Here is a 14426-nt window from a genome sequence, read left to right as displayed (position 1 = left end):
CAACAAGTATTAGTGATATTTTTTCTCCATCACATTTGAATGTTTGAAATACACCTTCCTCTACTTGCTGTGTTGTGCAGGTGCACTATTTACAACACACCCTAGATCGACAGCAGGAGCCCTGGAGGAGCCCAAGTTCAAAAACCAGTGGCAAGCAACATTCAGTGAATGCTGAGTGCAGCATCTGCTGCACTCAGACAGCAGGCTGTCTGAAAGGGGAGCCTGAGCATATTAAATTTAAAGGGCAATTCAATTTCAGGATATTGCTTGTCAAGCTGTTATTTTCTACTACCAGGAAAAGCAACAGAAATTGAGAAATTGGGGAGTTTGTTTATTTATTTGTGGAAAAGGTGAGCTTGTTTAAATACCAATAACTCAAGGCATTCTACTAAAAAGGTAACTCTTCCATGCTAGTTTGCCCTTACAGAAAAATAACAAAACCCCACTCAGTAACAGCCTTGTTTAAAGTTCTGCTCAAATCACAAGGGACTGAGCTTTTACATTTAAAATTTTCAACTGCTTCAAAAAAAGTTTCAGGGCAAGAGAATGGGATGTGAAATGCACTGAAATTTTAAGTAGTAATTAAAAACAACTTAAAGCAACAGATAAAATACCTTCTAAATTAAGATAAATACTTTAATCAATTTCCATTAGCTGTCTGTGCCTGTATCTTAAATTATGGTAGAGGCTTTAATTTATTGTTCCCCAGGTCATTTTTAATTACTATAAAATTTAAACTTTTAGAATTCCCACAAGTCACAAATTCTGGATATAAATGTCAAATTAAGTTTCTCTCTGCTCTTTATTTTCTGGCTGGCCACAGCAGTGTATTTATTTGCGTTATATAGATAATGACACGTAAAATTCATGCGTAATCCAATAAAAATCAAATTAGTCCTACATAAAGCACAAGCACTTTAGGTTTAAAATCTGCAAACATTATGTAGAGAGAGGATCGAGCTATGCACTGATCAACATTGCATATCACTTTCTACTTAAAGGTCGACTCTTAGAAAAACTGAAAATCTGCATATGTAAATTGTTTTGAATTTTGCTATGCACATAAATTAAAGCTCATCTTTCCAACCCACACACTCCTTAAGCAATCCAGGCCACTTCGATTCACCTCGGTCAGTGCATGGTCACCTAAGCATCTCTATATAAGGTGTTATTTGGTTCTTCAGTTTGGACTTCTTGAACATCATTAGGGAAGAGGAAGATGCAAGAAAGGCACACAGAAAGGTTTCTGAGCAGCTTCCTGCAGTAGCTACATTTCTTAGGAGCATACACTGTGGTTTATGGTCTGTGAGTATGGCATTAACCTCAGGATGATCCAGGGATATGCTACTACCCTCTGCCTCTATCCAAGCAGAGTTTGAGGTCTCTGCCTTGAGTTGGTATCCACTGTGTAAAACACATACTGTGACATTAATTTCTGAAGCCCCACTCACACAAAGTTATTGACACCACTCCTCTTAGCCATGTCTCACTGAAAGAAGCATGCAAGGGGCTCTTTGCCCTTTATCCTCACCTGCAAGGAGCAAGCTGAAATCCAAGATTTAGCACGAGGAAATGCTACCACCTGTGTTTCTCTCTCCTTATTCTCCACTACTGCAACTACTTCAGACTCACTGAGTGACGGTTCCTCCCCTCCTCAGACTAATCCATTCATGTTGCTTTTTATTTGGTCTCCCACTGCAGGCCAGTATCATGTACAGCACAACTGACTACCAACACACCCTAGAAGACACTTTCAGAACGTGCCCAAGCCACTAAACTAGACATGCATTGCTTGTCACACCTATTACACTTCTATCAACCTGAACTATCCAATTCCTTCAGCGACTATCTTCCTAAGACAACGAGGGCATACAGACCAAACCACATCCTATTACACAGACAAGATACTCCTCAGCTTGGGAAAACACCAGCCTTGACTCCCTACACAGAGAGAAAGATGCCTGCAGAAATCGACTCAGCCTCCAGAGGGCTGAATAACTGGAGGTCATCAGCTTACACACATGGTATACTTAAACTGCACCTGCAAATACATACCAAACCATCGGGGGGGGGGGGGAATCAGACTTGTAGGCTACAGTGTAAAATATAAAATAGTACATTAAACACCCTTTGTTATAAATCCAGTATTTCCTTTGTATTCCCATATATTCCCTTGATTTTTTTTTAAACTTCAGTATGTGTTACTCCTTAGTAAAAAGTGCTCTGCTCAGAAAGAGACAAAATTAAACATATTTGAGAGATCCAGGAAAGAAGTGGTGACTAAACTCTGCTAAACACACATCTTGTAGCTAGACAGAATTGAAAGGAATCTTTCAGAAATGAGGCAGAGGAAAGGCTCCTCTGACAATCAGCAATATTTATAATTCTCACTAAAACCATGGTACCTCTAAGATTACCGAAAAAGGTGGAAAATATTTTTTAACTCTGATAAGACCATCTGTTTTCATTAACTAGTCTTTTTTTTTTTTAAAGAAAAACAGAGTCCAAAGATACAATTTTAATGAAATCCTTAAAGTTTGGCTTGAGGCGGAAACCAAGAATGAAAAACTTCCGTAGCTCTCATCTGCCCAAACTGTAAGCTACTGATAACTAGAGATCAAAAGGAGTCAAATAGGAAGTCTAATCATAAAAGTTGCTCCAGGATCACCCTGTAACATGTATACATACACACACACTTGCAAAACAGTATCTGGCATACCTGTCTGAAACAATGTAGAGGGGCAGCTACTGATTCAGTCTCTTTCAGATAGTCATCCCAATTAAACTGTTCTGGAAAACACAAGATAAAAAAGACCATATACACAGTTTTAAAATGGAACTGAAATTAAAAGGGGAGTTGGGGAAAGAAAGGGACAAAATAACCCAACTATCTTGTAGAATACCTTTTTTATCAAGAATAGGATTACTCTCAAATGGAAACTCTACCTTTGAAATACATACAACCTTCAAAAGAGCTTCAAGAGTACCATTAATTCACAGGGGTGATCATACAATAGGCAAAATTAATATAAACCTTCCCAAATTATTTTTTTTTGTGGTCCACATACAAAAATATACAAGTTAGGATACTTAGATTCAATTCTCTGCATAAGGATCTCCTGAGCATCCATGTATAAATCACGTTAGCCTTTCTGTATCTTAGCTCCCCTAACAGCAGGATTGTTATAACTTCATATGAGTACTGGGATGATACACATTGAAAAACACACACACAGATTCTGTTGAAATGTATATTATGAACATTATCTCCAGTCCACTCGAAAGCAAAAAGCCTTCCAGCGGCATCTTTGCCTCTTTTCATCTGAAGTCTGATAAAGGTTTCCCTTTGTAGAATATTAAGTATTACAGTAATTATAGGTAAGCATTAAGAAACAGAATCATGGGGTTTTTTCCAGTGTTAAGAGTGGCATTGTTTATGAGCATGGGTAAGTGTACTCTGCATTTGATTTAATCAGTGTTATCAGTTTTGCATGAATGGAAAAACATGAAGTACTAACATCAAAGATACAAGCAAGCATTAATTAAATTAATATAAAGTGGAAGATAAATGCTTCAATAGCACAGCTAATATTTTTGTTACTAAATTATCTGAGTTATTTTGCTTATTTTTCTTGTTTGGGTAGCCGACATCTTTCTGATGTTCCTGAATAACAAATTACTCCTAAACCTCAAAATGATGCTGTGATGCCACCCAGCGGCTCAGCAACAGCCATTCACACAGCCCATAGCAAAATCCTTGGTGACGACCTAGAGCCCACACAGGGCTTGCCAGTAACCCTTCCAAAAACACCACTGGGCACAGACACTTAAACACATCCCTGTAATTTTCAAGAAGAGAGAAGCAGCAAAGAAACAATCAGAAAACGGCAGCATTTTTCAGCCCTCACACACTGCTTCTCTGAAAGATGCATGGTGGCTCAAGTGCAGAGTGTCTCCATTAGCACAGCATTTAGACTGTCCCCTTGGCCTGACAAGATCCTCTTTTTTCAGCATAACACTCAGAGGTGTACAAATTATTTGTCCTTGACACTGCAGAAGCCATATGACTGTTAGCTACGTGATAAGTCAGAAGCAAGTCAGTGAAATCTCAAAAGCTGTTAATTTGTTGGTCTGTAGTATATGTAGGTTGGTAACAAAGACATTTCCATACAACATCTTGGAAGTCTGCCTATTTTGGAATGAAAATTTTATTCATATATTTATACAGTAACACTGATATTGTATTACTCAGAAAAGGCAGGGTATGTTAACCTCAGCATATGTTAGATATTTGTATTTCAGGAAGGCAGAAATGGCTCTTCAGAGCTTTCTCCAAAAAGTAGCCTCCAGATATGTTGCTCTTCTCATTAATAAGCCAAGGAGGGTACAAAAACTAAAGATGATAAACTGCTACCAAGGTTTCATCTTACAGAAGTTCTTCTTGGAGCCTAATATTAAAGTTGCCACTTCAGGTTGCCTTCTCATTTACAAAAAAAATTTAAAAATTTTGTTTTTTAATCAGTTTGCCTTAACAAACTACCTAACTCAATAAAATTAAATCTAGCAAAAAGAATATGTTAGCTGTGTCCCAGCTGTCTCAGAGCTAACATGATGTAAAAGCTGTAATCATGAATCAGAACCTCTCTGTGTTAAGGACTGTATAAATATAGATCAGAGACAGCACCTTTTACCAGGAGAAACCCCCAATCACCTCCTCCAAAAAAAATTATATACCAGCATATCTCAAATAATCTCAGTTGTTATAACACGACTGTAAATTTGGTGGAATGACCCAAAAATACAGAGGGAAACAGTCTTATTTCTTCCAGGGAACATTTTCTAGAAAGACATGTAAGGTAACACAAGCAGCCAGCTGCAGATAAAGCCAAGAGTAAAAAAAGATTGCCTGGCTCTTTGTTTTAAATCCTGGCTATCAAAAGCTCTTGCATCAAGCAGAAATGTCCTGGAGTTAAAATTAGAACCTCTCCACCTGTGAAGATACACTGCATTAAATTAGAGCCAAGGTCTCAGAGATGGTGCTAATTATCATTTAATTACTGCAGTCATAGAAATAGGAGAGGTATGAATGTTTGCAACATGTAAGATGCATCTCTAAAAAGACAATCACATTGAAAAAAATATCTACACAAAAGCTTCTCTGTATTCTCAGTGTGCAGAGTTAAAGAAGCAGCTGTATTATACATATATTTCTAATTCTGAAGCCCCTGAAAACATGCAGCTTCTGACAACTAGAAATTCTTAAAAAAATCAGCTCGCACTAAATGATTTAAAATGCACCTCACACTCAAATCTGCAGGCTGAATTAAACAGCTCAAGAAAAACTTGTTATGCAACAAGCACAACTTTATAACCTATCAGCAAAGTGTAAATGAGAGAGAAGGAAATTTTACACTGAAGAACAAATCAGCATATACTGGAAACGGGGGGGGAAGAAAAGAAAAACAAACAAACAAACAAACAAACAAAAACCCACATAAAAAAAAACCCCACACCAGAAATTTTATTTAAAAAAAAAAATAGTTTATAGTCAACACAGGAGGGAGGCTCTAAAACAGTGATTCAAAACAAGCGGCATGGGCAAAAAGCCTGATTAATTTAAAAATTAAGGAAATTGTTTATACCATACTTGCCTTCATTACTTGAAATGACCCACTGCTCTCTGTAATGCTGTACCAATACCCTATCACTTCTTGTCAAACCTGCCAATCCTTAAGTAACTCAAGCTAAAAGGGACCCCAGGAGGTCTCTAGTTCAGCCTCCTGCTCCTCCAGGGTTCCATCAGCTTCAATGTGAAGATTTTTTTCCTTCCATCAAGGAGGAATTTCTTATGCTCCAGCCAGTTATTCGTCACTTCTCCTTCCACTGCACCTCAGAAAAGCCTGGCTGTGCCCTCCCTACAGCTGCCTGTCAGGTACATGAAGACAGTAAGACCATCTCCCACAAGCTTTCTCTTCTTTTGGCAGAAAAAAACATTTTCTGGTTTCCATATCATTTTTTTTGCTTACACCTTGCATTCCAGCACCTTCATTGTTTTTGGTGGACAGTCAGCCAGCCTGCTCCAGTATAGCAGTGCCTTCCTTGTACTGCGCAGCTCAAAAGTGAACACAATTCTCCAGATGTAGTCTCTGAAATATCCCAAAGCAGCGAATCCCTCCTCTCTGCCTGCTGCCTGCAGTCCTGCCGACAGGATCCCTATGCAGTTGTCATCTTTCACCACAAGAGCACACTGCTGGTCCACACTCAGCTCTCCGCCTGCCAGAGTTCTAGGGCCTTTCATGCTAAATTCCTTTCCAGGCAGCCAGCTTCCCTCCGAGGCTGCTGCAGGGCTCCGGTCTGCCCGAGGCAGGGAGGGACTCTCCATTCACCTTTGAATCCCACGGGGCTCCTGTCATTCGGTTCCCTTAGCATGGGCAAGTACATATGAAGATCAGTTCTGCCTTCCAGAGTACAGTCTACCCCTCCCCATGAGATGCTGCCCACAAACTGGCTTGACAGTGTGTTCTGTCCCATCGTCCCATCCGACAGCAAAGTGTAAAACAGCATCAGCTCTAGCCTTGGCCTCTAAGAAATGCCACGAGCTACCAGCTGCCAGATGGACCTTGCACTGCCTGGCAGCCCAGTCAATTTTTCATCCACCTATCCAAAGCACATCTCACCAGTTTGGCTGAAAGGACACTACACAAACTGTACAGAAAGCTTTGCTGAAGTAGAGATGAATGACATCCACTGCTCTCCCCTCGTTTACAGAATCACAACAGAAGGTAATCAGTCATGTATGGTTCACACCTGGCAAATCCATCTCAGCTGTTCATAACTCCATCTTTGTCCTTTATTTGCTTGGAAATGACTTCCCGGAGGGTTTTCTCCACAGTCTTCCTAAAGACTTGTATCAGGCATGCCAGCCTGCAATTCCCCAGGTGCTCCATTATTGTCCTTCTTGATAGTGGGCATACTGTTTTACCTTTTCCAGTCATCATGAAACTTTCTCAATCACTATGACCTCTCCAAAATGAGCAAGAAGCCTCACAGTGACATCAGTCAACTACCTCAGCACCCTCAGAGGTGTGACACCTGCTGCCACAATATGTGAATGCCAGTTTGCTGAAGTGCTCCCTGTCTTCCACTGTACATAATGCTTCACTTTAGTGTAAGTCAAAAGTTTTTCAAAATTTAAATTGAAGATATAAACTATGAGTTAAGCGTCACTTGTAGATTGGCAGAATTTAAGGTCCTGATTTATTTAGGTTAGTTTAATACAGTTTCACTACAGCCTAAACACTGTTTGGACAGATGGAGCACCTCATGTCTTCTCATATCACCCCAATGTTCCCTTGGCACTCATCTGAGACTTTGGACATAGAGAAGTATCTTTTCTAGTCTTCATCCCACAATCTCTCTTCTTCAAAGATGAGATTTCCTTCTAATTTTCATTTACATACTCTTGCAAATACAGTAGTTTAAGTGTAAGGTACGTCATATACTACTTTATACCTTGTACCTTCTTCTATATGTTGTGATCATTCAGTTAGAATTTTTCTCGTCCTCATGTCTTTCTCTACTCACTTTGGTCTATTTTTTCACCTGTATCTCTGTGTTTCCCCTCCTCTTCAACTTTTCCTATCACACATCCCCCTGGGAACTCTGGAGACTTCCTGGATGTTAGCCCAAAGCATTGAAAGGCATTTTTCTTCATCCAGCATCAAGAGGCTTGTTCTGCTTCCTTGCCACCAAAAAGCAACAACACTGGATAAAAATTATCTTCTCATCTGTAGAAAATCAGAGATTTTGCAAGGCACTCTTCTCTGTTTGACAGAGTTGAGCCCAGGTTTCATGCGTAAGTTCAGTGCCCAGACACTCAATTAACATGTAGCCCAAGTGGAAGAACACAGATGACTGAATAAGGCTTGCCTGCTTAGCACTGCTTCTCCACAAAGCTTTTTCACCTCTTTGCTCTCTGCTGCAGGAGGTGGCAGGGACATTTTCCAGAGACTCATGAAATATGGTTATCTTATCCACATATGAAAAGCGTATTGCTGGTGGGGGGGTACCCTATGGGGCTCCGTCTGTCATGTCAGATGACATTATTTTAAAACACAGATACCCTGAGTCCAGTTTGACTGGAGCTCCTTTTACACTGCAGAAGAGGCAAAAAGACACAAATATGATTCCTTTTCTGTCTCAAAGTAACAGGGACAAATAACAAAGATGACAGGTTGCCCAGAGAAGTTGTGGAATCTCCTTCTCAGGAGATATTCAAGAGTCATCTAGACACAATCCTGAGTAATGCACTCTCGGGGACTCTGCTTGCAGGACTAAGATGACTTCTAGCAGTCCCTTCCAACCTTGCCTATTCTGCGACTGCTAGAACACCAATAAACAGAAAAATTAGGTCTGGTAAATGGAACAGCAGAAGGCTCTACTATGGCTGGTGGTAACAAGGCATCGTATCTTTTACATGACGTCACCACCTCAACTACCCAGCTACTGTGTTGGTATCTCAGCATGTTTGTTCAGTGACTATGCTACTCCTAAGGAACTTCTCCACCAGTACCTAAGAAAAGCCCTGAACCAGATCATCTCTCAGGAGTCAGAGGGCACAGAAATGTGAGCAGAGCAAGAGTTTAAATAACTCTGTGACATTTTTCCAAGAACTCCTGAAGAGATTTTGTACTTAGGTCAATAGTACTCATGACATTTCCTAATGTCCCAAATTTGAGCAACCATCATGAACATACAAAGGATATGTAAAAGGGTGCTGCTGTCCTCTCACTGCAGCCCACAAAAGCTAAACTGACAGCAGTCTCATGTATATGCTGCCTTATAGCACCCGTTGAGGACAGCAGAGGTTAAGTTCAGTAAGAATCTGGATTATTTCTGGCAAGTGTGTAGTTTCCTCAATTTAGTATGAAAACACAAATTCTGTTTTCAAATAATTTCTTTAAAGTAAAATTAGAATCCCAGGCAATTTAATCCATTTAGCGATCCTAAAAACTCAGCCTATCAAACCAAAAATTCCTTCTTTGGCACCAGCAAACATATTAAGGAAAGAGAAAATAACTTCAGCAGAAAAGGCATGAAACTGAGAAATACATGATGAGAAGAACATCAAATGAGTAATGGTCTAACAATATTAATGTTTACACAGCATCTTTTATCATACATACAAAGAGTACTTGGCTAGTAAAATAATCAAGCTCAAGTCAAGCAGTTTCAACTATCATCTTCTATACCAAAACATACTTTCCTAACAGAGTTAGACAAAAGTAATGGTATGTTTTTAACTACCCACCAATAATAACACAAGAGAGTGCCAAAAAAAAAAAAGGCCTCAGGAAATAGTATGATCCCAACACACACTTTTTCTTTTAGGGTACCTTAACTAATAACCTGTCAGCTGCAATACCTACCACTTTTTAAAGACGGGTTGTTTGCCTGCTGATTCTTTCCATCTTTCTCTTTTTTAATATTCTTTGAATCTAAAAGACAAGATTCCGTTACATAATAAATGTAATATTCACATAATAACAATGTCCAGCATAACACAGAATGCTTTCAAACAATGAAGAGTATCTTGTTCCAAATACTGACATTCTTTTATTCATTTCAGTGCATAATCAAAGGGTACTCTAAATTTATTCACTGCACTATTTTTCCTTTCAAAATATACTGAGAAGTACACCATAAAAAAGCAGAGCTTCTGACTACTTTATATCACATTATCAGAATAAATGTAGTTGCAGAACATGTAATATTAGCTCTACAGACAGTAACCCTGTCCTAATTTTCAATAGTTTTACTCAAACCACACACAATTTGAGATCCTTAAGATCACTGGATATCTTTATAAACCTTGTATAGATCACTTTGAACTGAGAAACAAAGGGAAAAAAAATAAACCCACCCCAAAAGCATATTTCTGAGTTAAAGATTCCATTCTATATTTAGCTTCTTGAATACTCAATATTCTCAATATTAAATTCCTGAATATTCAAAGCAGCTATCTCAGTGCACATGCTGGTTATTTAAAAGAATCATTTACCTTCCCTATCATTTATCTCTACACGCATTCAGAAAGGAGTCTGTCATATTTCATTTCTGAAGGATTTCAGTAAGTATGAGAGACACAGTGGAACTGGGCAGCTCAGAAGACTGAAGGAGACAGTCCACTCATTCCTTTTAGTCTTTAATATATGTTGGTTTGGTGACCTGCTTTTGACACTCAGGGACTCAAGTACAATTCAAATATGACACCAAGCGGGCAATGCTTTTTTTTTTGAAAAAGAAGTTTGCTTTGGAACATTTTTTACTGGATAGGTTTATGGAAAGAAATCCTTATGGAGGTCAACTTCAGATGGAACTGCTGAAATTATTCAGGATGGTGCCCACAAGCTTTAACCCAAATAATTCCTCAGAAGTAGGGCTTTAAGCCACGCAAACGGACACCCTACAACTACCTGTGGGAATCTGAGAAGGGAGAGTGTTAGAACTAATTCTACTGAGCAGCAGCATGCAACAGCAGAGCCTTTTGCCATGTTCTATAAGCTCAGTTAGTCAGGTTTTCCCCAAAACAGTCATGGGACTATTGCAAACATCAGGCTATCAAGCTTACAGAATAACTAACTTCCCAATACACCTATTTCCAAAGAGGAAATCAGTAAGTCTCTCATGTGGGACTCCATTGAAATAAGAGAACTAATAACTGCTTCCTGTGAACACCCAAAGCTTGAAAGCACAGAGTGCCAGATTTCAAACAAGATGACAGCCTTTTATGATGAGAGACATCAAGAACAGGTGGAAGAATGTGAAAAACTGCAGCCTGGACACCACATGTGCTCTTGCTGACAATCACCACACGAATTATTTATTCTCTGTACCACTTAAGTTTAGTGCCTATCTCAAAAATACCACAGCAAATATGACAGCTGAAACAAAACACTCTTCGCAACACAGTTTTCTTATCAGCCACTGGAAAACTACAAGAACAAGAGGAGATGATTATATTAATGAGAACTGGATTTCTCAACAGCAATTTAACCATCTAGTTCATTTGAGGTAGAGGCATTTTCATTCACAGTAAACACAAAGCACTGTCACTATCACTTGTTTTTGATGGCCAGAAATTTGCTCTTTAAAATGCTCAAGTAAATCTCACCCAGCACATGCAGAAGCATCCAAAAATATGTCTGAATAAAGCCAAGATTGCTTTAAAAAACTCCCCTTGCTTTTATGCATTCCAACCTTCAATGGGAAATTGGGAACACCATTACAAAGCTGGAGTGTTTCGTCTAAGCAGATGAAAAGCTGCTAGCAGGAAGAATTACCTACCTGATTCTACATGAGACACCCTGTATCTACTACCACCACAGAAAACTTTTGCCCAGTCTATACTTCACAATTGCTATTATGCCTTGGTCAGGTGTGCCTTTTCCAATGTCAGCAGTTAGGGAGGATAAAAAACCATGGTTTATTTTCAAAAGCAACAATAAAATTTTATTGAAATTCAATTTTATAAATATAAACACATGCTTTTTCTTTTTTTTTTTCTTTAATGCACGCCAGTCTGCATTTGAAATTTTGATATTCTATATTCTAGTGAATTTAGTTTCCAAAGATCATGGAAAAAAAATTGAGACAGAAGACTATTATATCAAATCACTAGGCTGAAGATGACTCCCTCCACGCATGATCCTCAGCTTGGTCAAACTTTGAGATCGAACCTCAAAAATGAGATTATGAAAGAGGAAAATACTTCTACAGGTACAAAGAGTTATTTTGTTTTCATCTCCTTCCAAATTCATCTCCTAGCCACATTCAATGACTAATTCCTTGAAACCTGAAAAACGGACTTGAAAATAGGAATTTTACACATAAACTGGACACAGGGGAGACTTATTAGTTCTAGAGTCTTGAAGCTCATTGTGACAAAAAAAATAGGTCAGTTTAATTCATTATCTATCCTCTTCTGTTCACAAAGTCCATTTCTGAAGAGACAAGTTTCAGTTTACTTTCCAATATAAAGCACAGTATGTTTCAGATCATTTACCCAAACAAGAGTTAGAATGAAACACTGCTGCTGTGGACTTAACCAAATGATACTCAGCTCTCTTTAAAAAAACAACAAAGAATGGGATATCAATTTCAAAGAAAGTTTTAAAAATAAAGTAATACATATAAGTCTACAGAGTTTATATATTTGCTATATAACTAAATATATTTAAACTATAACACATACAGGCTAAATACCTAATGAAAGATTGCTTTCTTCTAGGTAGCAAGATCAGAGTACAACATATACTGAAATTATAAAAGCAACACATTCTGTTGTTCACCAACTAATTTTTTTTCTACAGTGCACTTCACAAGCTAAACCTTTAGATACAAACCAAGATTAGAGTTAGGATTATTTAACATAGTGCTTTCTGTTTACCGATGCAAAATTCCATGTGTTTACATAACTCCCACCCTATCTGTAACCACAGAATTCTGCTGATAAGATTACTCAACAGGAGACAGTCAAGAGCAACCACATCTATCATGCAAGAAATTAAAGACAAAGAAGAAAAAGACAAAGCTATCTTGACTGATTTGTGAATACCAAAAAAAAAAAAAAAAGAATCAGAGAAGGTGGTGGTAAAGCTCTGGTAAAGATAATCCTGGCGACCAGTGTATATTTCCTCCTATAAACTCCCGTGTTAAACTCCAGCTTCTAGTCTGAGATGCTTTGAAACTCTGCAATGCTTCTTTCTAGAATTAACCTGTCAAAAAACAAGATGATTGCTTTGTCTGAGTGATGGCAAGCATCATGTCTCTTGACAGTAATAGTTTTTATCACAGAATGGTGTGCTACATGAGGAGGCATGCATGTGCTATCTTCTAAGACTTGCTATTTGCTTGTTGCAATGTGAGGAAAAAGTTCACAGTCATGCTTTCAAGATTTCTGCAGCTATCTCTCAACCCCCTAAAGTCTTCAACTCTGCTGGGTGCTCAAAACATGACAGGATAACACTTTTCTCAAAGAAACCCCTTGTCTCTTCCCGATGGATGAGAATACCTTTGGATGACTGAAACTTTTGCTCTTCCTGTGCCATGCAGTTACTCACCTTCAGATGAGCTTTAGTAAACCTTACTATTGCTCAGGAAGGGGCCTTCTTTGCACTCCCTACCACACAGGGTTGTGAGTACCTTTTAGCTGCCCTTCACCAAGCCTCAGTGCACACAGTTAAGGATATCAAGACAGAGTGAATACGAAATTTCTCCTTTCCCTTCTTTTTGTGCCTCCCTAGTGGGATTCTTATCTTATCTGCCTGGAACAGGGAGTCTCTCAGTATATTTAGACAACAGCCATGCAGAAAACCTACAAGAGAAGAGGATAGACCTCCTCCATAAACTTCTGGTGCAACAATTAAACAGATGACTCCTGCCATTACAGAACATATATTATAGCAAAAGACAACTATTTACCAAGGGAACACACAAGCACATAAAGCACCTTGGGTTGAAGGTGGAAAGCTCAAGGAAAGTACAAAAACTAGCAGCCTTTTATGGGGGAGGACTACCAATCTGAAAGCTTTGAAAGCAGCAGCAACCTAGTTTCAGACAGTGGGTCTTTCTCTCTTCACATTCTCTTTGTTTTACCAGCCCAAACATTCATTTCTTTTTAAGTCTTACTCTTTATTTTAGCACATAATTCACAACTAACATCTTCAGACATGACACAGCAGAAATCACGTCTCTGTTGTACACTCTGTATTTGTGGATGAATTTCTTTTAAAATGTTCATTTTATCTCCCAGAAACAGCTGCTAATGCCAATTATCTTGATAAAAGTTGATTCCTTGTACTACTCAGTTATTGTCCACCTAAATTACATGCAGTTACAGAATAAAGCCCTCCATGTTCATTAATAGCACATCTAGACACATTCTTCAATTTCAGAGGAGAAAAATTGTTTCAAAGCTGCCACAGGACAGAATAGCTTTGGTTGAATTTGCAGGACAGCCAAATTTAGCATACTTACTGTACAACAATGTGAAGTTTGAACTTACTTGTATTCAGTACATATCACAAACTGTCTTTTTAATCTAACAGTATAGTAATTGTCAACTAATATCCCACTGGTTTCAAAAAGAGAATTTAGCACGTTCTGTATTTTCATTCTCTTGTATTAAAGCTACCAGGCCTTACCTTTAACTGCTGTTCTCCCCATGGTAACACTTCTGTGATCTTCCCTCTCACAATAAAAAGGCTGAAGTTGAAAGACCAGTTAATTCTTCCTTTCAGCACAACAGTTTCCTGTGGAGCAGTAATACAACAAGTTAGGGGGGAGGCTGTTGTTGGCACTTGGGTTTTCTATTTTCGGAAAGGATGATTTTTTTTTGTATTGATGTATAATTATCTTGCTGGTTT

General features: G+C 38.5%; 1 protein-coding gene across 6 annotated transcripts in view; it reads right to left on the bottom strand.

Moving 5' to 3' along the window:
- SCML2 (Scm polycomb group protein like 2) overlaps positions 1–14426 on the bottom strand; it is a 69462-nt gene that overhangs the window by 42816 nt on the left and 12220 nt on the right. For 2 of the 6 annotated variants that reach the window (XM_018084344.2, XM_008922355.3), the window contains exons 2-4: positions 14205–14312; positions 9429–9497; positions 2720–2790 (exon numbers count right to left, since the gene is read on the bottom strand). In XM_018084344.2, the coding sequence (XP_017939833.1) occupies positions 2720–2790; positions 9429–9497; positions 14205–14226 (162 nt within the window). In that variant the 5' untranslated portion in view covers positions 14227–14312. Of the gene's footprint in view, positions 1–2719; positions 2791–9428; positions 9498–14204; positions 14313–14426 lie in introns of those variants that run through there. The other 4 variants (XM_018084347.2, XM_018084348.1, XM_018084350.2 and 1 more) reach the window with 4 other exon arrangements.

This window comes from Manacus vitellinus, unplaced genomic scaffold (assembly GCF_001715985.3).
Source record: "Manacus vitellinus isolate BGI_N305 unplaced genomic scaffold, ASM171598v3 scaffold_7_pilon, whole genome shotgun sequence".
NCBI lineage: Eukaryota > Metazoa > Chordata > Aves > Passeriformes > Pipridae > Manacus > Manacus vitellinus.
This window is presented reverse-complemented; position numbering and strand designations above follow the sequence as displayed.